Raw genomic sequence first — 27,645 nt, 5'->3', positions numbered from 1 at the left:
TTCGATCCCGGGTCTCCAGGATCGCGCCCTGGGCCAAAGGCAGGCGCCAAACCGCTGCGCCACCCAGGGATCCCTCAAAAAAGCTTTTAAAACACCATTTACAAGTGAACTTTTCCTTTCTAGTTGAATTTTATCAAAAGATAATTTATGGAAGTACATTTTAGATAAAACCTACATAAGAAAGTCAAATTCATAGAAATGACAAACAGGATAATTTTAGGAAAGGGGCAGGGCTGGGGGTGGGATGTCCAGAGGATAGTATGATTGAAAAAGGGTAGTACCCAAGAAGTTTCCTTTATTTTAAGAATGTATTTCAAATTAAGTGGGGAGCATACAGTTCGGAAGAGCAGATCATTACCTTTCATTACTGGTTCCTTTGACATCTATCACTTCATATTAAAAGAATATACTTTGACAAATGGTTTTTAAAGTCTTTAAGAAGAATCCTTCCGAAACAAAATCCTACCCAGAACAGATATCTAGAAGAAATAATAGTAGAATCGGTCTCTCCTCCCTTGCTCCTCCTAACAGTAACCTGCAAGGTACTTTTTGCAGAACACCAATGGCACCAAAATGGCAGCTTCAAAGCATGAAGGACACCGATTTAGCAACTATAGTTTCAAATAAATCTTCAACTTAAAAAATGGTGTTACAGTGATCTCTCCAGCTATAATTAAATGACAAAGAATAATCAGCATATAACACTGTAATAGTAATAAGCTGCCCTCTTAGTATCAATGAACTGTTAATGCTCTAAGGCCACTCTTCTATTTTGTATACTAAATCTCAACACTGCTCCAGCAATTGCCTCTTTGTAATATCCTACTCTGCTATATCAGTTTATCAGCATATCAATATACTTTAATGGCTCTCATAAAGGAAAGGGGAAGGGAGGAAATGAGGAATGGATGGAAAGGGAAAAGGGGAAAAGGAAAAGGAAGAGAAAAGAAAAAATAAATGAAAAGAGAAGGAGAAATCCCTTTCCTTTAACCTACATCCTACTCTAAAAGCCATACTTTTGTTGTCTATTCCTTTTATTCGAAAACTGGTGCCAGATCTCACATTATCCAACCAACTGGCCGACCTAGACGTAAGTTATCCACACACATCCTGGAACACTTTCTTCATTTGGTTTCCAGGAGATATTCTGCCTAAGGTTCTCTTCTACTCCACTGGCTGCTCCTTCCCAATCTCTTTGCTAGTTACTCCTCCAATCCCTGAACCTGCAGCAATTTGTTCATGGCAGAGGTATGCAAATGATTTGCTAGTTGAATCTGATCACACCCATTCCTTTACGAAATGCCAAGGCTCCACCACACTACATTAGCTGAGTGGGGGTATTTGCAAGAGACCTTATGGCTGCAAAGTTGAAAATATTTACTCACCTTCTATAGTCTGGGTGAAATCTGGTCTTATGGTTTTAAATTCACTCTATATGCTAACGTCTCCAGCTCAATCTCCTTGAATTCCAGACCCAAGTCATCTGCCTACTCCACATCTCCCTTTGATATCTGAACAGGATTCTCTAAGACAACCCAAACCCACAAAACTCACAACTCTACCCATATTCCAAACTTTCTGTTGTATAGTTGTTCTTGACCTCAATAAACGAAAATTCCAGCTTACAAATGCTTAGGTGAAAACTTTTGGAAGTCATTTTTCACTTCTAGTTTATCTGTTGATTCTTTCAAAATACATCCAGAATCACACCACTTCTATTTTATCATCCTAATCCAAGCCACTACTCTCTCTTTCAGCAAATCCAACAATGTCCTAAGTGATATCTCATTGTTGCTGCTTCTCTTATCCAGATAGATTAAGTCACTCAATATCCTCCAATGGTTCTTCATCTTATTCAAAGTAGAAGCCCAAATCCTTTCAAAAGCCTACAAACAAGGCCCTGCTTGATCTGGCCCTTGCCTCACCTCTTGAGCTCATCAACTTCTATCACTTCCTCACCCTAAAAACATCCATCATCCATAGCTACCTTGCTTGTTCAAGCATATCAAACATGTTCTCATGTGATGCCCTTGCCATTTACTGATCTCTGCCTGGAACAAACTTTCTTCACCCCATAGTCACATGCCTACCCTTCCTCATTTCTGTATAGCAACCCTTCCAAAATTTCTTTATAACAACCTCTACTTCCCTAGATTATTTTATTTCCTCTTATTCAGCTTTATTTTTCCATGAGGCATTACTTTTCTCTAACTCATATTATTGGTTTATTATCTCTCTCCCGTGAATGTCAATTTCTTAAGGGCAGATTTAACTATCTAGTTGTCTGTGGTATCCAGAGTGCCTGGCACATAAGACATGCCCAATATACTTGTATGTGCTACATCAATCTCTTCCTGAAAATATCATGCTTTTCCTTACATTTTCTTACTTTACATATTCATTTGCTATAGTAAATTCATGTTGGTTGATCTGTACCAATGCAGATCAATCTGTACCAATACAGATTGCTTGATCTCTTCTAACTTTGTTTCTAGTCAACCTTTCACTTCTAGGTGCCTGCCAACTGCATCAATTAAAAAGTTTACAGTGTATAAAAATTTTGCTTCACTCTTTGCAGTGTCTTTAAAATCCCCAGGGGCAGTCCTACCTTAGGATTCCTTAAACTTCTTGAATGCAGAAGATTTTTATTGATTCTGAAACCAATTCAGTATTTTTTTTACTTGCTTTTGTTAATATAATATAGTGTTTGACGCAACGGAGTGCAGTAATAAGGACCAAGGAGAAGAAGAAAATTCTTAAATTTACACAGGTTGGTCTGCTCATATAAAACTTAATTTTATAAAAAAAAAAAAGCAGACTGCTGGGGTGCCTAGGTGCTCAGTCAGTTTAGCGTGTGACTCTTGATCTCAGCCTAGGTCTTGATCTCAGGGTTGTGAGAATTCAAGCCCCGCACAGGAAAAAAAAGAAGAGGAAAAAAAGTAGATTGCTGCATATAACATTGAAGAACCAAGTAGAGTAGCAGCAGGAAAAAACTGAAGAAAAATAATTTCACAGAGGTAAAATTTTATCTCAAGACTGAGCTTGCTAAATCTCATATACCTTATTTAGGTAATGAGAGCACTTTATGAAGCTAACAGTCTTATAATGCTGTTATATACTGCCTCAAAATGACTTATACTGGCATTGAAAATGCATTAAATTATGCCTAACAGAGAGCAGCGCCATGGCGGTTGGCAAGAACAAGCGCCTTACGAAAGGCGGCAAAAAGGGAGCTAAGAAGAAAGTGGTTGATCCATTTTCTAAGAAAGATTGGTATGATGTGAAAGCACCAGCTATGTTCAATATAAGAAATATTGGAAAAACACTAGTCACAAGAACTCAAGGAACCAAAATTGCGTCTGATGATCTCAAGGGTCGTGTTTTTGAAGTGAGCCTTGCTGATCTGCAGAATGATGAAGTTGCATTTAGGAAATTCAAGCTAATCACTGAGGATGTGCAGGGCAAAAACTGCCTAATTTCCATGGCATGGATCTTACCCATGACAAAATGTGTTCCATGGTCAAAAAATGGCAGACCATGATTGAAGCTCATGTTGATGTAAAGACTACCGATGGTTATTTGCTTCGTCTATTTTGTGTTGGTTTTACTAAAAAACACAATAATCAGATTCGGAAGACCTCTTGCGCTCAGCACCAACAGGTCCGCCAAATCCGGAAAAAGATGATGGAAATCATGACCCAAGAGGTGCAAACAAATGACCTGAAAGAAGTGGTCAATAAACTGATTCCAGACAGCATCGGAAAAGATATAGAAAAAGCTTGTCAGTCTATTTATCCACTCCATGATGTTTTTGTTAGAAAAGTAAAAATGCTGAAGAAGCCCAAGTCTGAATTGGGAAAACTCATGGAGCTTCATGGTGAAGGTAGTAGTTCTGGAAAAGCTACGGGGGATGAGACCGGTGCTAAAGCTGAATGAGCTGATGGATATGAACCACCAGTCCAAGAATCTGTTTAAAATTCAGACATTTAATGGTGACAAATAAAAACATATTTGTGATGTTTAATTTCTTATCATTCTTTTTAAATAATCAGGCTCGGTGAAGCAGATGTTCTGAACTGACAGTGCGAACTTTTCAAAACTGTTGTATGGATCTTATCCATTGCTCTTGGCTACTAAATAGCTGCAAAAGGGTAGTGATCTATTTTAAGCTGTAGTGTCTGGATGGAAGTGTTCTAGATGGTTAATAAAAGGAAACTTTTTTAACGTGGAAAAAAAAATTATGCCTAACAGTTTATAAGTCAATTACACAGGTACTCAAAGCTAATTTCTAAATACCTTAGGCTATAAGTACCTGTTTTTACTAGAAAAAGACGGTTTCAAGTTAAATAATTTTAACTTTAAGCAGTCTTTTCAGAAACATAACCTAAGTATCCAATTGCCAGTCCCAAATGTTAGGATAATCTCCAACTTAAAACTGTTATACACTAAATGGATTAAAGCAGCAAAGTTTTCACAACAAAACTGTGAGAAGGTAGGGAAAAAAATAGCCAACCTCAACCCAAAATAATCCATTCACATTCAGGCTAAAAACTGAGTGCTAATGTAAAACAGTTCACAATGACTATAACACACATCAAATTTCTTGATGCAACCAAAACACTAACACAAAAGAGGCATTTCCCTTGAAATGCCTTGAAAGGGGTTCGTAAACCCTTAATACATTAGGTTTCTGTGGTTTGAATCAAAGAGTATTCCCAAGGTTCTCTAGTGTAATCCCAAGTAACAAAATGTCATTAAGAATTAGAAGGCACACAAATACCGGCAACTCCTACTGGATCCAAAATCAGTCCAAAAATGTTCATACTTGACTCCGGGAAAAAAAAGGGTACTTCTGCACTCTTAAAGAATCTGTTGTCTTAGCATCAATATTATAACTTAGAATTGTTTTTAAGTTTTAAATATATTTAAATTAAATGTCAAGTTTTAAATTAAAGTCCATCCCAAACTTTCTGCCACTAATCAATCACACCATGGAATTCTTAATTCCTCTATTCCATTATAATTTTATCACTCTTATAGCACAAAGCAGTGGTTGTCAAACTTTTATGTGCATCAACATCACTTCCAGGAGCATGTAAATATGCAAACATCCAGGTTTTGTAACCCAGAGGTTCTCTGATTCAGTTGGTTACTGAGTAGGACTGGGTGGCATTTTTAAACACCCCAAGGATTCTGGAACAAGTGGTTCTGGAACCACATTTGCACATGCTTCTGACCATAGGTGGGGAAAGAAGTTGGAATGTTACTCTAAAAATGTAATAAACACAGACTTCTCTGAAATAAAGTATGCTCTGAAAAACACCGAAAAAAAAAAAAAAAGGTAGATTAGTTAAGGTTACTAGCAGTATATTTTATAGTAGATGTTCACCTTCTGCTAAAATAGAAAAAAAAAACTAGACTCTAAGTTACTAAATTGGATTTTAGTTCTCTGGCAGGAGAAATAAGATTCATAAGAAACCAACCATTTGAACCATCTGTTGCTGTCCCAGATAAGAACCACAGTACTACAGACGTTACTGTAATCATTTTGATTATTCCATTCAATTATTTCTCTTTAATAATTACTCTTAATCACACATTTTTAAAACACTGAGAATAGAAGATACCAGAGAGATTCAATAAGAAGGAAAAGTAAAGACAAACTGTGAGGCAGGAAAGTGAATTAAATGCTCATGAAACTACAAGGATGTCAGTATGGTTAAAGCTGAGCAAACGAAAAGTAAAATGAAACAAAGTCAGAGAGGTAACACTGGGAAAAGCAATGAATCACTTTGAGCCACTGTAAGGACACCTGAGAATGTTCTGAGTAGAGGAGCAATTTGATAGGACTGCTGCACGGAGAAGAAACTGAAGAGCTAGAACGTAAGAAAGCAGAAAGACTGGTTAAGGAGGCTCAAGATTATTGGCCTGAGCAACCGAGAGGCTGCATGTACTATTTAACAAAGTACAGAAAACTGGGAAAAGCAGGTTAGAGAGGGGAAAATGAGAAGCTAAGTTTTGGACACTACCATATAATCACCATAAATAAAGTGTTACATATGATAACAGATGTGCTAATAAACCTAGATTGGTAACTGGGAAGCTAGAGGAAGTTAACTTCTACCTAAATCCAAGCCTAAAAAACAGGAAGGAATTAACTAGGCAAAAGGGGCTGGAGGAGAGAGATCATATTCTAAAAGGAAACCGCATGTGTGAAGTACCCATGTGTGAGAGAACTCATTATCTTCAAAGAACTGAAGCACATAGGAGTGCTAGAAAATTAGGAGATGTAGCAAGCTGTTCAGTGAAACACTTTTACTTTATCTTAGGGCAGTGGGAAGACATTGAAAGATTTTTACATAAAGAATGAGCAAACATACTTTCCTTAAAAGGTGATTCTGGCTATGGTGGGGAGAGTGAACTATAGGGGAGGGAAGGGAGAGGAGTATGCTAGTGCTTTAATTCAAGCAAAAGATGATCAGGGTCTGAGTTAGAAAAAAATGAATGGATTCAAAAGCTGTTTCAGAGGCAAGATCTAAGAGACTCATTGAGTGGATATTGGGGATAAGGGAGGATAATGGCATTAAGAAAGTCAAGAGCTAAAGAAAGGAAACCAGGATGCAAAGAGAACTGAAGTTCATACAACTGGTAAATACATAATGAGGATGTTTCACCCAAACGTCAGTGCTCATTCCATTCCACAGCTACATAAACCTATACAACATTACAAGTATTTACTTAAGCCAGATATTTGTGTTTTGAAAAACAGGTTTTCACGGAAAATAAATTGTCAAATTAGGTATTAACATTTATACTTCATTTATACACTTTAAATATAAAATACCTGTACAGACTTTTCCCAGTTTTTTGTGTTTTGGTTTTTCTTAAAAGATTTTATTTATCTATTTATTCACGAGAGCCACGGAGAGAGATGCAGAGAGACATAGGCAGAGGGAGAAGCAGGCTCCCTGCAGGGAATCTAGTGAGGGGCTTGATCCCAGAACTCCAGGATCACAACCTGAGCCAAAGGCAGATTCTCAACCACTAAGCCACCCAGGTGCCCCTTCCTCTTCCTACAGTTTTAAATGGCACTACATAATGCCTGTTTTAACACACCCATTAAGTGTATCATCCATCAAGTAAAACCCAGAAAAGGCTCTACATTTAAAATACAAAGAATACAAGATTCTCTAGAATATGAAATTAGTTAAAAAAAAAAAAGTTACCCCACAAAGAAACTGGTGTTTGACCAGCAGGTAAGTTTAGATAGTTTAATATACTCTTATAGGAAAGTCAAAATGAGTATATCCTGACTTAAAATAAAAAATGAATTCTGTATTTGGTGGGCAACTTAAGACTTAAACTGAAAGCATGTATTGGTTAAAAAAAAATCAAACCACTTTTTATATGAGCAAAATCTGATTTCTACATTATATACAATGAAAACTATTAAGATTTCTGTTTAAAAAGCCTTCAAAAATGTCAACCTTGTTTCTCAATTTAAACTTAAAAAAATGCAAAGAAAATTATGCTATTCTACCCTCCTCTATAGAGTGGTAAAAATACTAAATAACACTGGGGGAAAATATTCCAAAGGTCCCCACACAAACTATATTTACAAACTATATTTGTATAACTATATTACACTCTGGCAGGAAGAGTGTTTCAGTTACCATGGAATGGCAGGACACACAACAAATATCAGAAATCATAAATCACAAAAATCATAAGGTTCTCCTGTACATATCTCAAGTCATTTATTTTGAAAGGACGTTGGAGATTATTAAAATCCAACCTTGTTGAAAAAAAAAAAAAAAGAATAAAAAGCAGCAGGCAAGAAGTTACATGAATATGATCTGCCCATAGTTAAAAAGCTAATAACCAGCAAAACAAAAACTATAATATCCACATCTCAAGACCGGTACTCTTTTCACTTTCCATGGTTTTCACCTCAATTCTTCTTATCCAATTAACAATGATCTATTCTAGCAGCATAGCAACCTGAAAGATACATTATATCCAAACCCCAAAAGGAACTTCTTATAGAATTAGAATCCAGTCAATATTCAAAGAGCTCTGGCTCTATGATTTAATATCTTTTATTTTATGTTTTAAAAATGTTTCAACATGATACTCTAAGGGTGCCTGGGTCAGGCTCCCTGCTCAGCAAGGTATCTGCTTTCCCTCTCCCCCCAGCTCATGCTCGCTCGTTTGCTCTCTCTCTCAAATAAATAAATAAAATCTTAAAAAAAGAAAACATGATGCTTGGACATACATATTAAAAACTCAAAGGCCAACCACTAAGGCTCTTCTGAAATAACACTATACATAATGGAAGCTCTCTATATGCTTCCCTGCCTTCCTCCATTGACATTAATCTTAAGGATATTGAAAGGATTACAATGTTTAATAAAAAAAAAAAAAAAAAAGACTAGGCTAACAAACCAAAACTTAAGTACCACTCTACCCAAACAATGGACTTTCTCTACTTAATTTGATCAATCCTGAGCTTAGAGGAAAAGAAATCTTACAATATACCATTCTAGTATCTATAAAAATAAATTAGTGCTTTTCAAAGCCAGAAGACCGCTTTTAGAAACCACACATATCCTTAAGAATAAGCACAAAGAAAAAGATTGGAAAAACGACAACGTGATTAAAAAAAAAAAAATAGAATACTCACAAAAAAAATTAGGAATCTTCAACGTATTCACTTTATACCTCCTTCAATGTCAATTCTCAATTATTACTCCTCGAGAAACTTTTTTGAGAAACCATTTCTGAGCCTATAATATATTCACTCAAATATCTTTTTTTTTTATTTTTAAGATTTCATTTATTTATTTGAAGAGAGAGAGCAAAAGCAGGGGGAGTGACAGAGGGAGGGAGAGGCAGGCTCCCCAGTGAGCAAGAGGCTCCATGTGCTCGATCCCAGGACCCTGGGACCATGACCGGAGCTGAAGGCAGACACTTAACTGACTGAGCCACATAGGTTACCCTCACTCAAGTTATCTTATGCTAATTTTTTTAATCACTGAGGATGAGTTTGGCTATTAAAGACAATGAGTAATTCAATGAAAATACTGCTAAATACAGTAGAAGGAATATTGGTTAATGTTTTATATCAAAAACAAAATGAAACTAAAGAGAAATTAAGAATGATCTGCTATGGTAGCTCTTGGATTTTCAACAAAATGTAAATTCAATCCCAGAAGACTTCAACTGAGTCATTGCTGGGTTGAAATAGCTTATACTCTTTCAAAGAGTTTACCTTTTTTTTTTTTTTTAAGTAGGTTCCACACTGGGCTTGGTGTAGAGCCCCAAAACAGGGCCTGACCCCACAACCTGAATTGAGATCAACAGTATGACACTTAACAGATTAAGCCACCCAGGTGCCCCTCAAAGAGCTTACTTTTGTTTTTTTATTTTTTAAAGATTTTATTTATTTATTCATGGGAGATACAAAGAGAAAGAGAGGCAGAGACACACAGGCAGAGGGAGAAGCAGGCTCCATGCAGGGAACCCGACCTGGGACTCAATCCCGGGTCTCCAGGGTCACGCCCTAGGCCAAAGGCAGCGCTAAACCGCTGCCCAAGAGCTTACTTTTAAAAGTCATAGTTTTACTGTAAAAATACACAAGTTCAGGCAGCCCTGGTGGCGCAGCGGTTTAGCACCACCTTCAGCCCGGGGTGTGATCCTGGAGACCCGGGATCAAGTCCCACATCAGGCTCCCTGCATGGAGCCTGCTTCTCCCTCTGCCTGTGTCTCTGCCTCTCTGTCTCCATGAATAAATAAATAAATAAATCTTAAAAAAAAAAAATGCACAAGTTCAAGAGCTAAAATATGCCATGTTATAGTTGCATTCTTTTTTTTTTTTTTCCTGATTCAAAATGATCTTCAGTTAACATTTTAGTCACTTTTAGGAATAAAAATCAACACAATGAATCACTAACTAAAAATAATTAGGCAGCAATTCACAAGGGTTTACCCTTGAGAAATGAAGCACTATATATGAGAATTTCTAGGAAAATTCTTAATTTCAATAAGCCTGAAAAATCTACTGAATATCCAAATATAAGGTTATATTTGGAAAACAGACTAACAACAATTAAAAAACAAAAAAAATCCAAACCATTATTCTGCCTAATATACTTAAGAAACTAAAACTTTATAGTGGGCCATAAAGTTGAGAGTTTGAGAAACAGTAATTTAGGAACAGTTAAAAACTAGTAAGAAGTCTAGAATTTAAAATATCCTCTATAAGATTATAATAAAACTACTGATAGGAGTCTAAAAATCAGGGCTACCTAAGGGATTGGTTAATAATGTGGTAGAATTAGCCCACCAGTGACGTACACAGTGTTTAAGTTTATAACTAAACCTATTTATGTATTTTCCTGAAGGTCTGAATAAAACTATTTGCTTCCTTCATAAATAGTACAAAACCAAGTGTAATTGCTTTAGGAATTCTAAAATAGTGAATTCTTACTATTTTACTCTTAACTGGCACCTGAAAAGGTAACCTTCACTTGAAACCAATTAATTCCCTGAAGGTTACTACCACTCACCTATTTCAGACACATACAGACATGTCAAGTGGCATGTAAGATATTAATTTAATATTACCGAGCACCTACATTTATATGCCAGGCCCTGATACAATAAAAATTAAGTCTCTGTCTTCTAGGAACTTACAGCAGAGCAGGCAAATCACATATACAAACAATTACAATTCCCTATAAAAGAACTGTAATAGAAAAAGGTCCAAGGAAATCTTCATTAAATGAAGAACTGGAATCTTGAAGAATTCAGAGAGGTTTGCCCCCTCCCAAAAAAGTGGTAGGAGTGGGGAGAGGACAGCTTTAGCTGTGAAAACATACAGAAGGGCAATAGCAATTTGATGTTCTAGGACTGGGTAAGTAGATTTGCATGACTTAGTACAGAGAGAGGGAGAGTCGTTTGAGAAAAGAGAGGTTTGGACTCCTGGCAAGGATGAGTCAGAAGATTTTAAGTTCTTCAAAGTTTCAAGCTATATTTACGAGAAAAAAAAAAATCTATCCTAAGATGTCAAATCTCTGGCATGAACATCACAGTGTTCGGTTTTTATTTCAGTGTCTTCTATGTACACCAGACAAAGATTTCCTAGGTAAGTACATGAGAAAGGAGGAAAAGTCATGTATTTGGACAATTATGTTGTCAGTACAGAATCAATGAAGACTTTAAGAGTTAATGAAGAGAATAATGTTTAAATTTAGCCTAAAATTTTCACTCAGACAGCAATGCATGAGGAATGAGACAAAAGATCTGTTAAAATGATAGTGCAATAGTTAAGAGGACGGTGCAGTCTAGAAATCCCCTCTAAACACAGGAGATAAGAAAAGGAAATAAGTGATGATTTCCTAGAAGCATTAACTAGGGAATAATCAAGTTAGGAACAGATTTTAATAATCCATGGAACACCATATGAAACATGCTTAATAAGTAAAATGACATGTGGTCTTGGAAACGAAGGGGAAGGATTTACAGAACCAAAAGCAGCAAGGACAGAACACCTTAGGGAATGCTAACTGTTCAGGGCAGGTAATGAGATGAAAACAGCACATGAAAAAAAACCCAACATCATAATACACACACACACACACATCAATAATAGGACAAATCACTTCAAACAACTTATGGCTTGAAAAGCTTTTAGTGGACTTGTTAACCAAGAGATACTTAGCAGTTGCAAAAAAAAAACATCTCAAGTGAGGAGAGAAGCAGCATAATGGCAATAGGCTAAATTTAAATTAAGTAAACATTAAAACTCAATTTCATAGTTCTACTAGCCACATTTCAAATGTTCAATGAGCACTTGTGGCTAATAGCTACCATATGGACAGCTCAAACAATGAACATTTTCAACCACACATTCTACTGGACAGTGGCTAACCTAGACTCTTATTCCCAAATGTGAACAGTCAACTACAAAGAGCAAACATCCACGGAATCCAATAATGTGGAAGAGATGCACCAAACTCAAATAGAAAACCTTCTGAGGAAACATACTTGACATGGAAAAAATGAAATATAATTTAAATTCCCCAAGTATTTCTATTTAATCAGATTCATAAAATTAGGGATCCCTGGGTGGCGCAGCGGTTTGGCGCCTGCCTTTGGCCCAGGGCGCGATCCTGGAGACCCGGGATCGAATCCCACGTCGGGCTCCCGGTGCAAGGAGCCTGCTTCTCCCTCTGCCTGTGTCTCTGCCTTTCTCTCTCTCTCTGTGTGACTATCATAAATAAATAAAAAAAAAAAATTAAAAAAAGATTCATAAAATTATAGGTCACAAAGAAATTAAAAGTCGGCTGTCCAAAATAAAACTTCCAATAGGTGAATGAAATGAACACATCTTTAAATAGTTAGAATGCTGGAAGAAATATGCCAAGGCATTCTTTCCCAAGTACAATGTATTCTCACTCAAAAAGTATCCAAGTATCTACCTGCTTACCAGGAAAAAGATAAATAGAATATAATCAAAACACATCTAACAAAATTCCAAAAGGTGAAGAGTCAAAAACAATTTTAAAAAGAAGGGGCGGGGGATCCCTGGGTGGCTCAGTGGTTGAGCAAGTGCCTGCCTTTGGCCCAGGGCGTGATCCTGGAGACCTGGGATCCAGTCCCACATCCGGCTCCCTGCCTGGAGCCTGCTTCTCTCTGCCTGTGTCTCTGCCTCTCTGTGTCTCTCATGAACAAATAAATTAAAAATCTTAAAAAAAAAGGGGGGGCGGTCACAGTAGGAGGAGGAAGAGAAACAATTCTGTCTAAGGACTCTTTAGACAAAACAGCCTTATCAGAAGTATGAAAAAAGAACTCAGTTACAAAGAGACTGGTGAAGCTTTACATTTTAGGATAAAGGAAAAGAAAAATCCTAAAGGCTCCTCAAGCTAGGGAATGGGAGGTTTAAAGTAAAAGACATGGGATCCCTGGGTGGCGCAGCGGTTTAGCGCCTGCCTTCGGCCCGGGGCACGATCCTGGAGACCCGGGATTGAATTCCACGTCGGCTCCCGGTGCATGGAGCCTGCTTCTCCCTCTGCCTATGTCTCTGCCTCTCTCTCTCTCTCTCTGTGTGTGACTATCATAAATAAATAAAAAATTTTTTAAAAAAATAAATAAATAAAGTAAAAGACATACATCATAATGGAAAACTACATATAAAAAGAACCAGGTTTGAGATCAGACTTCTTATCTGCAACAATGAACATCAGGTAATCATCAATTTAGAAGTATCTTCAGAAAAGGCGAGGAAAAGGATTCATGTTTTTTCATCTAGCCAAAAGATCATTCTCATATAAGGACAAAATGAAGACATGTCAGGACATGCACTCATAAAAAATATTAGTTATAAATCTTCATGCAAACAGAGACAGAACATATGAGGCAAAAAATGTTTTAAAAAATGAGAATATCCACTATCACAATGGAAAACCTTCTTACCAGTCAGAAAACAAATCGAGTAAAAATTAAGATTACTAAGGATTTTTATTGTAATTATGCTATGTAATTAAAGAACTTGATCGGACAGAATTCTCTGTACCATAAAGAAATACAAACATATTTTTCAAGATTTTATTTATTTGCCAGAGACAGAGAGCACAAGCAGGGGGAGCAGGAGGCAGAAGGAGTGGGAGAAGCAGTAGCAGGCTTCCCACTGAGCAGGGAGCCCAAAGCAGGGCTCAATCCCAGGAACCCAGGACCATGACCTGAGCAGAAGGCAGGTGCTTAATCGACTGAGCCACCCAGGCACCTCAAGAAATGTATTATTTTCAAACACCTGCGAAATACTCCAATAATTATTCTGATAAGGAAAAAAATCTTAATTCCAATAGGCCAATAAAATCAGAATTTAACAGAAAGCCAAGTAATAGTAATTTTAAAAATACTGATTAATAAAATTCATTAAAAAATTTCTAAGGGGCACCTGGGTGGCTCTCGGTTAAGTGTATGACTCTGGATTTTGGCTCAGGTGCTCATGTCCTGATCTTGGGGTCATGAGATGGAGCCATGATCAGGCTAGATGCTCTCTTCTCCCTTTGCCCCCACCCACCATGGCCACACAACTGTGTGCACATGCTCTTGCTTGCTCTAACAATAAATAAAAACTTTAAGTATTTTTTAAAAGCATACTCTTGGGTTAAAAAATAAAAAAACAAAACTGGAATCAGATCTAGACTTGAATAAAAATGCAGTCACTCTAGAACTGCACCAAAACCTATGCAGTATGAACAAAGCAGTAAAGTATAGAAAATTTACATGTTTAAAGGTTTTCAATAAGCAAAACAATCAAACTATTCAACTGAAGAAATTAAGGCCAAAGAAGAATCCAATAAAAAACAATAAAGAGTTGTTTCTCTGCAGCTTGTTTAAAGCTACCAATACAAGAAATGAGTCTTTGGTTAAAGTTTGATTCCTAAAAAGTATAGGAAGGTCACGATACAAGAAGAGAGTCAACTGTTGATAGAATTTTAAACTTTGTATCAACACATTTTCTAGTAAAATATTAAAGGCTATAGGGAAAAGGAATCAATAAGCATATAAAAAAATGTGAAAAGAGCCAAATTCTACCACTAAGGCAGTAAGAGCAGAGTTTTACAGCAAAATTCAAGCACAGTTTTCAGAAACAGTTAATTCTGGTCTTGTTTAAGGTGCTTCAGGGCACAGAAGACAGAAATGTTTCTCACCCATTTTCAACAGTGCTTCTTGTTTGTGGACGTAAATGCAAAAAAATAAAAAATAAAAAATAAAAAATAAAAAAAAATTAACACATCAAAACCATGAATCCCATGACCAAGGAAAGGTGCTTTAACTTTAAGAAATCTATTTTATTAAACTTCATTAATAAACTGAAGAAAAAACATTATCATCACCTTTCTTAGCAGTTGCAGAAAAAGCATGATTCAAGATCTATTCCTGATAAATACTCTTGACAAACTAGGAAAAGGAAAATGTTTTACTTGGTAAAAAAAATTACCAAAAAATTAAAAGCAGCATTCTTAAAGGTAAAACTTTATTAGTATGCCCATTACAGTAAAAAGCAAGGATGCTCGTTATCAACACAATCAACATTATGTAGATGGCCATCTTGTGGCAATAAACATTAAAAAAAGATCATCAAGGCAGGAAAATTTAAGTACATCCTAGAAAAACAGGGGACTGCCCTAACAAGAGGTAGAATATGCTACAAATCTGTTATAACTTATGTGGAACCACATGAAACTGGGGATATTATTTTTTTTACTTACAGAAATAGCAACACAGTATGATTTAGCCTCATATAAAACTACGGTGAGGGGCTGCAGCAGAAAAGTACATTTTACCTTTCATCAACACTGCTCTTCTAATTTTAATGAATAGAACATGAAATTAGCAGGAAGCTACATATAATGTCTACCTTGAGCATTCTTTCATCGTTGTAACTGTTTTCTCTTTGGATACCATCCTATTTATTTTATAAAAATTAAATAAATCTTTTTGTTTTATAACAGAAAAATGTAAAAGGTTTTGAACTCATCCCATTCTACATTATCAGAGTAGAAATGAGAAGTGTCCACATTAGTGAAATTTTGGTATGGTTCCCATATAGCAAATTTTAAACAAAATTATAAAAGCAATAGAAATAACCCAATAACACAACATGTCTAAAATCTAACTTTCTAGGCCTCCATGCCCCTTATCTCCTGGATTCTCCCAGTGTATCAGGTTCAAGCTTGGGCTCTTCCTTATTAGCATTTCTAATCATCCTGATGCCAAAATATTCTTATCAACTGTAATTCTCTTTAAATTCTACTTCCACCATCTTAATCCAAATTACACCAAATCTACAATACAAGCAATGCTAGTAACATATGGCTTTATATAACCAAAAGTTAGCTAATGTGCCCCAAATCAAATCAGCATACAAAAGGACAATTTCAAATCCTAAATGTATAATGTGCCAACGTGCAAAGATTTAAGGGGGAAAGTAGGGAACAGTATATAATTCCGTAACTTCACTAATAACATGTGCTGACAAAGTCAGTTAAACAGCTAGGAGTAACAGCTCCCACTCCTGCTCTAGACCACACTTAAAAGTCTTCCCATGAACTAGTTTTATAATTACAATGAAAATCAAATACATTAAAATAAACAGTAAATAAGTTTTCCGATTCCCATAGCCTGTACTGAAGATAATAGTTTAAACATCGAAATACTAAAATGAATGCTGCATTTTGAAATCTGTTCTTCCCAAGAAATCCCTACTTGTGAGTCAGTGTCTGGGACTCACCCACTCCTTGTCAAGGTAATAATAAAACTAGCCCAAATCAAAGGGGAGATTTTGAAGGCTAAGCACTTTGTCCTGTTTTCCCAAAATAATGCACACTGACGTTTAAGTTATATAAAAAGGAACAATCATAATTACAAAAAATATAAAATTAAGGTTAGTCTACAGTTTACAAAGTACGGCTTTGTGACTTAACTTTAATACTTTTTTAATTTAAATGTCTCATGATAAAGACTCAAATATTTATGCATACAATATTAAATACAAAAGAAAACCCTGATAAGGAGCCAAAAAACACCAGGAACAGAAACTGGACCAAACCAACACAGAAAAGGCCACAGGCAGTAGAGAACACTACTTCTTACAGTCTATCATACTGTGCTCCAACTTCCTTTTTCCCACTACATCAAGGTTTTCATGATAAACCTGCACACATTTTTATGAAGTTGCAATGGTCTGCAAAATTATTCTTCACAAATCAACTATCAAGTGCAGAAACTTTATCATGATCCTCTCTCTCATATGATCCAAGATATTCCAAAATAACCTATTTTGCTAGTGTTGCTTTCTGGCTACCAGAGACAACTAGTTCTATTAGAATAGCACAGGTCAGAACCTTTCAGAAGATGCCAACATTATGTCATGCTCTTCTGGTATACTGTCATACAATTCAAAGGTAATCAAATATATCTTTTGGTAATCAAACCAGTAAACTAGCACTATCCAAGTAAATATATACCAATCACACTCAGATCCTGAGTTTCTTTTAAAATGCAGTAACTCCCAAGGGTAAATTTCAAGAAAATGATTTGCTAACATCGGAAGTCAGCCTGAGTATACCAATAGGTGAAACCTATCTTTCAAACAAAACTAAAAGAAGTTTACCACTGACCAGTCTCAAGACAACAAGAAGGTGCAGGGATTGGGGAAGGGAGGAGGAGGAGGAGGAGGAGGAGGATACAGAGTGCCAGAGAGTTTTATCTGAAACAACAGTAGCTCTTGATATTATCTAAATAGATCTCACTGGTCTTCCAGTTGCAGATACTGGTTAGAAACTCTCTACTGTCCAATATTAGTTCTACCGTGGGGCATTAGATGTCTGTGCCACAGGATACTAAAGTACTAATGTGTAACTACATACAAACTGTACTATCTATATATCAGGAAAGGTCAAAGAGAAGAAAATTCATTAGAACTCAGGATATAACACATTAACACATGATTTGGCAAACAACCACTCTAACTTCTGGATTCCTAACAATAAAATTCTTAATGTCCTGCTCAGAGTTCCCTCCTCTATGTGCTCTCCGCTAGACCTGTAGTTTGTAAGTATCTAAAATAAATCGGTGGGGATCCCTGGGTGGCGCAGCGGTTTGGCGCCTGCCTTTGGCCCAGGGTGCGATCCTGGAGACCGGGGATCGAATCCCACATCGGGCTCCCAGTGCATGGAGCCTGCTTCTCCCTCTGCCTGTGTCTCTGCCTCTCTCTCTCTCTCTCTCTCTCTCTCTCTCTCACTGTGTGCCTATCATAAATAAATTAAAAAAAAAAAATTAAAAAAAATAAAAATAAAATAAAATAAATCGGTGTTTATTTAAAAATTCAGTTTTCAAAAAATAAAATAAAATAAAATAAAATAATAAAATAAAATAAAATAAAATAAAATAAAATAAAATAAAAATAAAAATTCAGTTTTCTAGGCCACATCCCCTACTGCTCTGATTCATGATAATTCAGAGGGAGTCCGTAACTTGTAACTTTAAAAGCTTCTCAGGGGATTCTAGTAAGTAGCCATATCTGGGAGAAATTATCCTTATGTCTGTCCTAAAAAATCTCTGAACTGCAAACTCCTGGGCATAAGCAGGCACCAAGTCACAATTACCCTGGAGCCCCCTTCATGTAGCTGTCACTTGTCAGGCTCTTCAGTGTGGCAACTTAAAATATCCAGTGTTTACTTTCCAACTCTAAGGAGAATAGTAGTTTGAGACCTACAGCTGCTGATCTGATTCTAACTTAGCCAAATGAGTAAGAGCAAACCTAATCATATAGGATGTCACAGTCCAGGTACTTAGTTAACTGCTTTAAAAGTTTTAGATGAGAGATGCCTGGGTGGCTCAGCAGTTGAGTGTCTACCTTTGGGCCAGGGCATAATCCTGGAGTTCCGGGATTGAGTCCCACATCAGGCTCCCTGCATGGAGCCCACTTCTCTCTCTGTGTGTGTCTCTCATGAATAAATAAATAAAATCTTAAAAAAAAAAAAAAAAAAAAAGGTGTTTTAGATGCACAATTTCCATAACAATCCTAAGGGAGTGGACTCAAAAACTCAGATTTTATAGTGTGCCTAACATCACCTAGCTACAAGTATCAGAGACTAGACTTAAACACTAATCTAACTGAATATTTCAATCCATTAATTAAGGGTAAGATATCCTCTAAGAACCAACTAAAAGTATTTCTGGTCAGTCCTCGGAGACTGAAACTGTCAATACCAAGTGTCCACTGAACCCACTACACAAATATTAAATACAAGCCCAAAAAATGTATAACAAAATGTAAAACCATTTTAACAAAAATTCTGGAAAAGCTATTTATAAAATCCCTCTGATATTTTAGGACCTAAGAATGTGTCCTATTTGATTAAGTCCAAATGACAGGATTTAAGGCAATTTGCATTTATATAGTATTTTAGAAATCAGGCATATGAAAAATTTCTTTAGAAAATTAGAGGAGTGTGTGTGACATTAGATAGATCAGAGTGAACATATTCTCCAGAACTGTGCTGTCCAATTCAATAGTCACAAACTACATGTGGGAAGTAAGCACATGAAATGTGGCTAGTCCGGGAAGCCCAGGTGGCTCGGCGGTTTGGCACCACCTTCAGCCCAGGGCATGATCCTGGAGACCTGGGATCAAGTCCCAGGTCCGGCTCCCTGCATGGAGCCTGCTTCTCCCTCTGCCTGTGTCTCTTCCTCTCTCTCTCTTTGTCTCTCATAGATAAATAAAATCTTAAAAAAAAAAAAAAAGTGGCTAGTCCAAACTGAAAGGGTGCTATAAGTGTAAAATACTAGATTTCAAAGACTTCCCACAAGAACAAGAATGTAAAGAATTATTAATAGTTTTAAAAATATCAAGTACATGTTGAAATGATAACATTCTGGACATACCAGGTTAGAAAATATACTAAAATTTCACTTTACTTTTACTTCAATAGAACTATTAGAAAACCACACATGTAATTTGCATTTGTGGCTCACATTACCTAGAATATGCATTTTAGCCAAGATCCCCTGGTGATTACAATACACACTGAAGTTTCAGAAGCACTGCTCCAGAAAACTGCAATTTCATTTCCTTTAAATCATAATTACAATTCCAATATTATTCTATCTACTCATTTACTGAAATGCTACAAGGTGTCAGGCACTGTTCTGGGGAAGAGAAATACAAGTTAACAAATTCACTCTCTGTTCTGGTGGAGTGTATTCCACAGAAGACTAAGAAAAGCTAAAATACGGTTAGTTCTGCTATTAACACTTTTTGAAAATGCACGTGTTCCAGTACTACTGATAAATCAGGAAATTATCTGAGCATAACACAAATTTTCCCTAAGAGCAGTTTCACCTCTGAAAAATACTAGCTGTACCCATTTGAACCAAGATACACAGGAATTTACAATGTACCCCAAAAATCTGCCAGCTACCTCAATTCATCCTATGAGTCATGAACCATATCCATCCACAGTTGGTGTTACAACTTTCAGAGGGTTATTTCAGATAACCCTCCTTCCATCGCTTCATCAATAACTCACAAGCTGCAACCGTTTCAAAATATACCCTCTCACAAGCTAATTTCTGGTCTTTGTGAAGGTAAAGAACCATCCATACTTACTGTACTGTCACTGTACTCCTTAACCATTAAATATGGTTACGCTATGATTTTTGTTAGGTGCCTGTCTTTTTAATGTGCCCCTAACTACATTCTCCCCTAAGCCCTGTGGTGTGATTTTGCACAGCATGAGGATTTTTAGGAACACACAAGTCACATTACAGCAGAATGACTATACGTAAATAACATTAGGTAATGTTAAGTACAAGGAAGGCACACTCAGTAAAAAAGGATAGACAGTGATGGGGATGGCTGCTTCAGAGTGAGCAGGAAGGCCTCTGGGTGACACTTAAGCACATTACTGAAGTGAGAGTGCACCAGGCAGACATAAAAAAGAGAACATCCTAGAAATGAGGAGCATAACATGCTGTAGTCTTGAGACAAGAACAAACTTCTTTCTGTAGGCCAGAATGAACAGAGCAGCACAAACAAGAGCCAAGAGTGGTAGGTAAAGAAGCTGAAGAAATATCCAGACACCAGATTAAACAGGGTCTTTGACAGGCCTTGTAAGTAACAGGGAGTCACTGGAAGGTTTTAAGCAAGAGAATGAGGTGAGCTGACGGGCATTTTAACTGGACCACTCTGGACTGTGGGGGGAAGTAACTGTGTGATGCAAAAAGAACACCATTCAGAAGCTTCTGCAGAGTCCTGGTAAGAGAAGGTGGTGGCTAGGAGTATAATGGTTGTATTTCAAGTACCGAGAAGTGGTTTTAACTACAAACCAAGTGAAGTATTTAAGCTACTAACTGTTCAAACTAGAAAGCAAGTCTCTTAGGTACATGTAACACCCTAGCTCTATCCTCAAATTGTATTCCCAAGTATAACCACTTAAACAGGAATAATCTTCATCAGTCTATTTCAAAGGCTTCTTGGGGAATCAGAAGAGAAATAGTGTCAAAATTTTAAAAGGCTTTCAAAATTATGAAGCATCACATAAATTGTAAGAAGAAAGGAAACTCTACTCTTAGAGGAGACATTTGCAATACCTAAATAACTGTTTTTGAAGTGATTAACAAATAGTGTCTCTGGTACAAAGTACAGAGTCCCAGAAACAGAACAGTTAGAGATGCGGTCCCACTTAAAAAATCTCTGTGAAGATGCCCCCAGCTCATTGCTACCTTCATTCTTTTTAGCATCATAACAAAATGACAAACTACATGAACTACAACCATTCTGCACAACAGAAGACAGTAAACAGACACTTAACAGAGACAGTCTAGAATAGGTAAGTTTTCTGTGAATTAGGGAACAAAAATCCTAAGTATGTTGTACCAAAACTTCAAATTTATCTTGCACAACTAAAAAAAAGTTCAATTAAGACTGCCTTGGGCAGCCCCGGTGGCTCAGCAGTTTGGCGCCGCCTTCAGCCCAGGGCGTGATCCCGGAGACCCTGGATCAAGTCCCAGGTCGGGCTCCCTGCATGGAGCCTGCTTCTCCTTCTGCCTGTGTCTCTGCCTCTCTCTCTCTCTCTCTCTCTCTCTCTGTGTGTGTGTGTGTGTCTCGAATGAATAAATAAATAAAAAATCTTAAAAAAAAAAAGACTGCCTTAAAAGATCAAAGCGAACCATTCCAAAATATTTGATGGTAAAATAGAAAAACCATTATATCATTAATAATACATAACCAGTTAAAAAGTGGTGACTCTAAGACAAATGACATGGATATGTTCAAATACTCGCACACATGTCTAGGGCAAACATATTTTCTAAAATTAAAAAAAAAATACTGAAGAGTTGAAATATTATGACTGCTAACCTTATTCTGTTTCTCTTGGAATGAAGTATCTACTTCCTGTGGTCTTTAACTGACCTATGAAAATCCAATGCAAACGCATTTGCCTACTTTACTATCTTATTATAAAACATGGATGAATAAAAATAGGTAATATTTATCTCCTGTTTCAATGAACTAAAATCCAAATACACTAACTTTAGACTCTGTATGAAATGTTCAAGTTGCTTTGAAAACAAGTGTCTGGCAACGCCTGAGCGGCTCAGTGGTTGAGTGTCTGCCTTTGGCTTGGGGCGTGATCCCAGATCCAGGGACTGAATCCTGCACTGGGCTCTCTGTGAGGGAGCCTGCTTCTCTCTCTACCTAAGTCCCTGCCTCTCTTTGAGTCTCATGAATGAATAAAATCTTAAGAAAGGAAAGAAAAGAAGAAAGGAAAGAAAGAAAGAAGTGTCTGAATATGAAGGCTTGAGAAAAATGGCTGCTTCCAAGCAAAAAATTTGGCAAATTTTAACATTAAAACTCTTTTTAAAAAACACTGATGTGATAACTTGGTCTAGAACTACACACACATATTGTGCCAATGTCAATGGAGTGGCTTTGATACTGTACTAAATTAGGTAAGATGTAACCATGGGAAGTTGGGTGAAAGCATTACAAAGAAACAAGAGGATACGATGGACTTTAATTTATGCTATTGTAAACACCCACCAAATAAGCTTTCAATATGCCTAAATGTTTCCTCTCTGACAGTGTAAACAGTGTACTAGGGTAGAGAGGACCAATTTCTAGAGTTAGCTCAGCCATTACTTGCTCAATTTTATACCAGAAAATTATCTCACTTGTAAAACTGTTAAACAGGGATGCTATCTGTTCTACCTTCCAAGAACAGGAGGATCAATATGAGATTGTTCATTTTTATAATATTTTCTAACATTATAAATGGAAAGCACATTTCATTTTATCCAAAAGTTACCTGATTAAGGCTATGCTACATAAGTATCAGTCTATCATCCAATGTGAAAAGATTGAAACATTACTAAATTGTATCTTTAAAAATACAGAAGCACTAATTATCCCCAAATACTCCCTACAAAATAATTCCTTCAAATGTTTTATAGTGTCTTGTTTGAAAATTAGATGAATATACATTTACAAAATAACTCCAAATATGGCTAAAAGACAAAACAAGATAAAACTTTCACTATGCTGCTAAAAATTTAAAAAACTTTAGAAACACTGGTTACCAAACCAATAAGGGCAACTTTACATTGTACTCAAAGATACCTAACTGCTCAGGAAACCAATGAAGAATATTTTTCAAGTAGTCAACTGAGCTATCTCCCCAAAGAAGAAGTTTCCAACAAGTATTCCAAGTATATAAGTTTCTTACAGTTAACTCTGGGAAGGATAAGGTGGAAAAAATGGGACAACCCCCGAGAGGCTGAAGTTTTGTGGACCAGCTTTCAGAATCCTTATAAAGTTATCTTTCAGTCCTAAACTCATCTGTACTATCATTCTTAAATTTAAAGTTATTTGGTAAAATAATCATTGAAAACAAGTCCTCAAGAAAAACATTAATAACGAAAGACAAAGTGTTTTTAAAATTCCACAAAAGCACAAACTCAACATATATTGTATGCCCATACTTCTCAAGTTCGGATGTCAGCTCCACTTTTAAAAACGTGCTTAAGCTATAAAAAACAAACCTTAAGATTTTTGCTTTTACTTATTTTTATTTAAACAAAAAACTGTTCTGCAAATAAGTCACAGAATATGTGAAAATAACCTGATTCACCAAGTTAAAAAATCCTTTAAGTAAATTATACTCACATAACTTCCCCTGATTTACAATAATCTACAAACCCTTTAATAAATTCTAAAAGGACAAAATGTAACTCTTTTAACTGTACATACTACGCTATAGTAAGTCTTTTTTAAACTAATTATTCTACAACTGACAATCCTTCTCAGTTCTTGCTTTCTTACTTTTCCTAGTAAATTACTTAAAATCCTTTTATACGTTACTCCTAAAACGGCACTTTGCAAGGAAATCCAAGGTGCCATAAAAGAAATCTAGTAATTACTGCAAAGACTGCTGTAATAGATGCCAGTAAAGCCCAATCTTGGATTTTACAAGTTCCACATTTAACTTTCTTTGTAAAATGTTAATTACAAATCACAGCACATAGGCTCCTAAGTTATTAGATATTTACTAAAGTCTTTAGATATTTTTTAAAACCCTAAAATGAAAACAACACATTTGATATTAGATCAATAAACGATATAGGGCAGCCCGGGTGGCTCAGCAGTTTAGCGCCGCCTTCGGCCTAGGTTGTGATCCTGGAGACCCTGGATCGAGTCCCACGTCCGGCTCCCTGCATGTAGCCTGAGTCTCCCTCTGCCTGTGTCTCTGCCCCTCTCTCTCTGTCTCTCATGAATAAATAAAATCTTAAAAAAAAATATATATATATATATATACATATATATATATATATATATATAGTAACTTGTTCCTAAAGATTTTTAAAGGGGGGGGGGGGGGGGAGGGAAAGAATTTTAAGCAGGTTCCATGCCCAGTGTGGAGCCTGATTGCAGGACATGCTCTTACAACCCTGAGATCATGACCTGAGCTGAAATCAAGAGTTGGATGCTTAACTGACTGAGCCACCCAGGTGTGCTCCATAACCTGTTAAATTTCTTTATACAGGTGCAGATAATCCAACTCAGTGTGTTTGACTTTGGGTAATGGTTCTGACCATATACGAATACTTATATATATATATATATATATTTACTTCAAAGTAAATACCTAAAAGAATACAAATGCCTGTAATAAAATTATATACATGCACTTTCAAAATTCAGCTTCAAACACATATCAACTATAAAAAAAATACCTGTAGTTAGTAATATAAGGACTAAGTATCTATTAAATAAGAATGACGACTTCACATCTTTAAAAGAATTAACATCAAAAATACACTCCAAACTTCAGAATGGAGATCTCATATTTTATGGTATATAAATATATAAATACTCATACATAGTATAAAGGAATATGGCAGTCAGGCATATTAGAAATGGTAGACAGAAATGAGTTATTAGTTAAGACTCCAGAGGAAGATAAACAGCTAAAAAGCCAATTAGAAAGTGCAGCCTAACTTAGCAAATGACTAGATCAGAGAAGTATCTTACGAATGAACCATCAGCAACCAGATGCAAATAAAAAGAAAATTAAAATCCTAGAAGAGGCATCTAGAGTTCATATAGGAAGCATAATTAAAATCAAAATGAAGAAAAAAGGAGTACAGAAAAAAGCAGCTAAAATCACCTCTAGTTGGCAAGTCAAAGCCTTTCAAACTAGCTTTTCTCAAGGTCAGGATCACGTTTTATCTTTACTTCCAGGAATACCACACAACTGTTGCCCCATGTTTGTTGAATGAGTAAGTAACAGAATGGTCTTGGGATTATTTGACCTATAAAGAAATTTTCAGGTATGGTTAACTGTAAATGTTAGAAAGCATTTACAGAACTTTCCCAGAGTGCCTAAACTGACTTCTTCCTGGATTTGGAGATACAGGATACATTAAACCAGATCACAATCACTAAAAGAGAACCTAAGACACTTATCTGTAAGGAGATGAAGTACCACATCCTATTTTGTCACAATCACAAAAATGTTAAAAATAAAGCACAATATAATGCAAACAGTACCACTATAGTAGAGTAACTGGAAATAGTATCATCTCAGACCATATCTAACACTGGAAAATTTTACCCACAAAATTAAAAGTATTAATAGTTTAAGTAATTTTACTATCAAAGGGCTTCTAACACTTTAATAACCAAACCCACTTACTACTGGTTACTTACAAACAAAATATAGTTTTATCTGCGGAAGTAGCACAACACTATAGCTATATTCAACCGAACTTTATTCTCCTTTCATCCAGTAAATGTCTAAATTCTTTCATCTCAATGCAATCTTCTATTATTAATTTCCTCAACCCAGTTACCATGGACAGAGGAAACCTATGTTTCTGACTGCACTGAATAAAGCTGATCTCCACCCTAAGAGGTGGAAAGAGGACCAGAAAATGCAGGACATTTTTAAAAAGTGAGCAAAGTACTGAAACCTCCTTGATAGAAAGCCACATGGCACTTTTGAGTTTCCTTAAAGCCTCTGAAAGCACAATCACTGTTGTATATATATGTATCTCAAACATGTTTATCTAGTAAGCAATTTAAGATTTTATGGTGGAAAAAAAACATCTTAATTACCCTAGTGAAAATGGTTTATGCCTCAATACACGCTCTAGAAGGAAATCCAATTTTTTGGTAAATTCTGGGCAAATTAAATCTGAAAATAGTTACCGAGTTTCTCTACTTAGCCCCCTACCACAAAAGAGCTTGAGGCAGGGCAATAACTGAAAGGACACATCACTATACAAAAGAAATGAGGCTAACTTTTAAAAAGTTGGAATATTCGTATTAATACAGTATAAAAGTTACATTAATAAAATCCTGGAGAATATGGAAAGTAACATTTTAAAGGTCTACAAATAAAAACCCTAAAGAAGGGCAGCCCCAGTGGCGCAGCGGTTTGGCGCCGCCTGCAACCTGGGGTGTGATCCTGGAGACCTGGGATCGAGTCCACATCGGGCTCCCTGCATGGAGCCTGCTTCTCTCCCTCTGCCTGTGTCTCTGCCTCTCTCTCTGTGTCTATGAATAAATAAATAAAATTAAAAAAAAAAAAAAAGAAACCTAAAGAACTTTATAATCACAAATGGTTTTTTTAACCTGTAAACTATCTCGAAAACCATACTAAGCTTTTAAATTGAAAATTTATCAGTAGGAAACACATTTGAACTCCTTACAAAAATAAATTTAAGCAGCAACAAGAATCTCAAACTGAGTCAAATAAACTGAAGTCTTTACTGGAAAAGATGTAAATTATTTTCTTAGAAAAATGTCCCACATTTCTCTCATCATTAATAAGCATTTGGTAAGTTATACTCAAATACATTCTCTTCTTATAAGCCACTGGTATCCATTTTAAGATGTATAGGTCAGCACCTTACTTCTACAGTGACTTGATAGAAATAAAATATTTTGATGATATAACCATATGGTAACATCTGAAAGCTGGAAATATCACTGCCACCCATTGTTTTACAGAGAACTATTGTTAAGTACATGTAGAAGTTTCATCAAAAAAAGCTACTCACCACCATCCCTCTCTCTAACTCTGTGAATATGCACATTTTTGGCCTTACTGTGACCTGTGCCATCACTATATTTGTTTTCAGGACTATCAGATCTCCGCAACATTTTATTTGGTGGTGAAGGATCTGCGGCGTCTCGCATTTTTTCATGTCTGTGATCACCACTACTGGGGTGACTCTTCGATGAATACTTAAGTGCCTGTAAAACATCACCCCCCCAAAAAAGAAGAGAGAAAGAATTGAAACTTTAAACTTAACTTCCTAAACGAATTTTATCATAAAATTTGGTATATTCAATTTATGAACTTGTATTAATAAAATCAAAATTTCCATTTTCAATTCTGCTTTAAGTCATTCAGACAGTACGTAAATGCCTAAGAGCTTCTCATAAAAAAAAAAAAAATCTTTAAAAAACCCCAAATATTTCATTAAACATCTTGTAACTACAAGAAATCAAACACCTTGGTACATTAATTCCTTAATAAATTTTTCTAGGAATTACAAAGT

The 27,645-nt window shown here is 36.1% G+C and overlaps 1 protein-coding gene and 1 pseudogene across 7 annotated transcripts in view; one reads left to right on the top strand and one right to left on the bottom strand.

Moving 5' to 3' along the window:
* Positions 1-27,645, bottom strand: part of WAC (WW domain containing adaptor with coiled-coil) — an 84,650-nt gene that overhangs the window by 54,418 nt on the left and 2,587 nt on the right. For all 7 annotated transcript variants that reach the window (XM_026000862.2, XM_072749260.1, XM_072749262.1 and 4 more), the window contains exon 3: positions 27,142-27,337. In XM_026000862.2, coding sequence (XP_025856647.1) covers positions 27,142-27,280 — 139 coding nt within the window. In that variant the 5' untranslated portion in view covers positions 27,281-27,337. The remainder of the gene's footprint in view (positions 1-27,141; positions 27,338-27,645) is intronic.
* Positions 3,179-4,130, top strand: LOC112921578 (small ribosomal subunit protein eS1-like; annotated as a pseudogene).

This window comes from Vulpes vulpes, chromosome 2 (assembly GCF_048418805.1).
Source record: "Vulpes vulpes isolate BD-2025 chromosome 2, VulVul3, whole genome shotgun sequence".
Taxonomy (NCBI): Eukaryota; Metazoa; Chordata; class Mammalia; order Carnivora; family Canidae; genus Vulpes; species Vulpes vulpes.
This window is presented reverse-complemented; position numbering and strand designations above follow the sequence as displayed.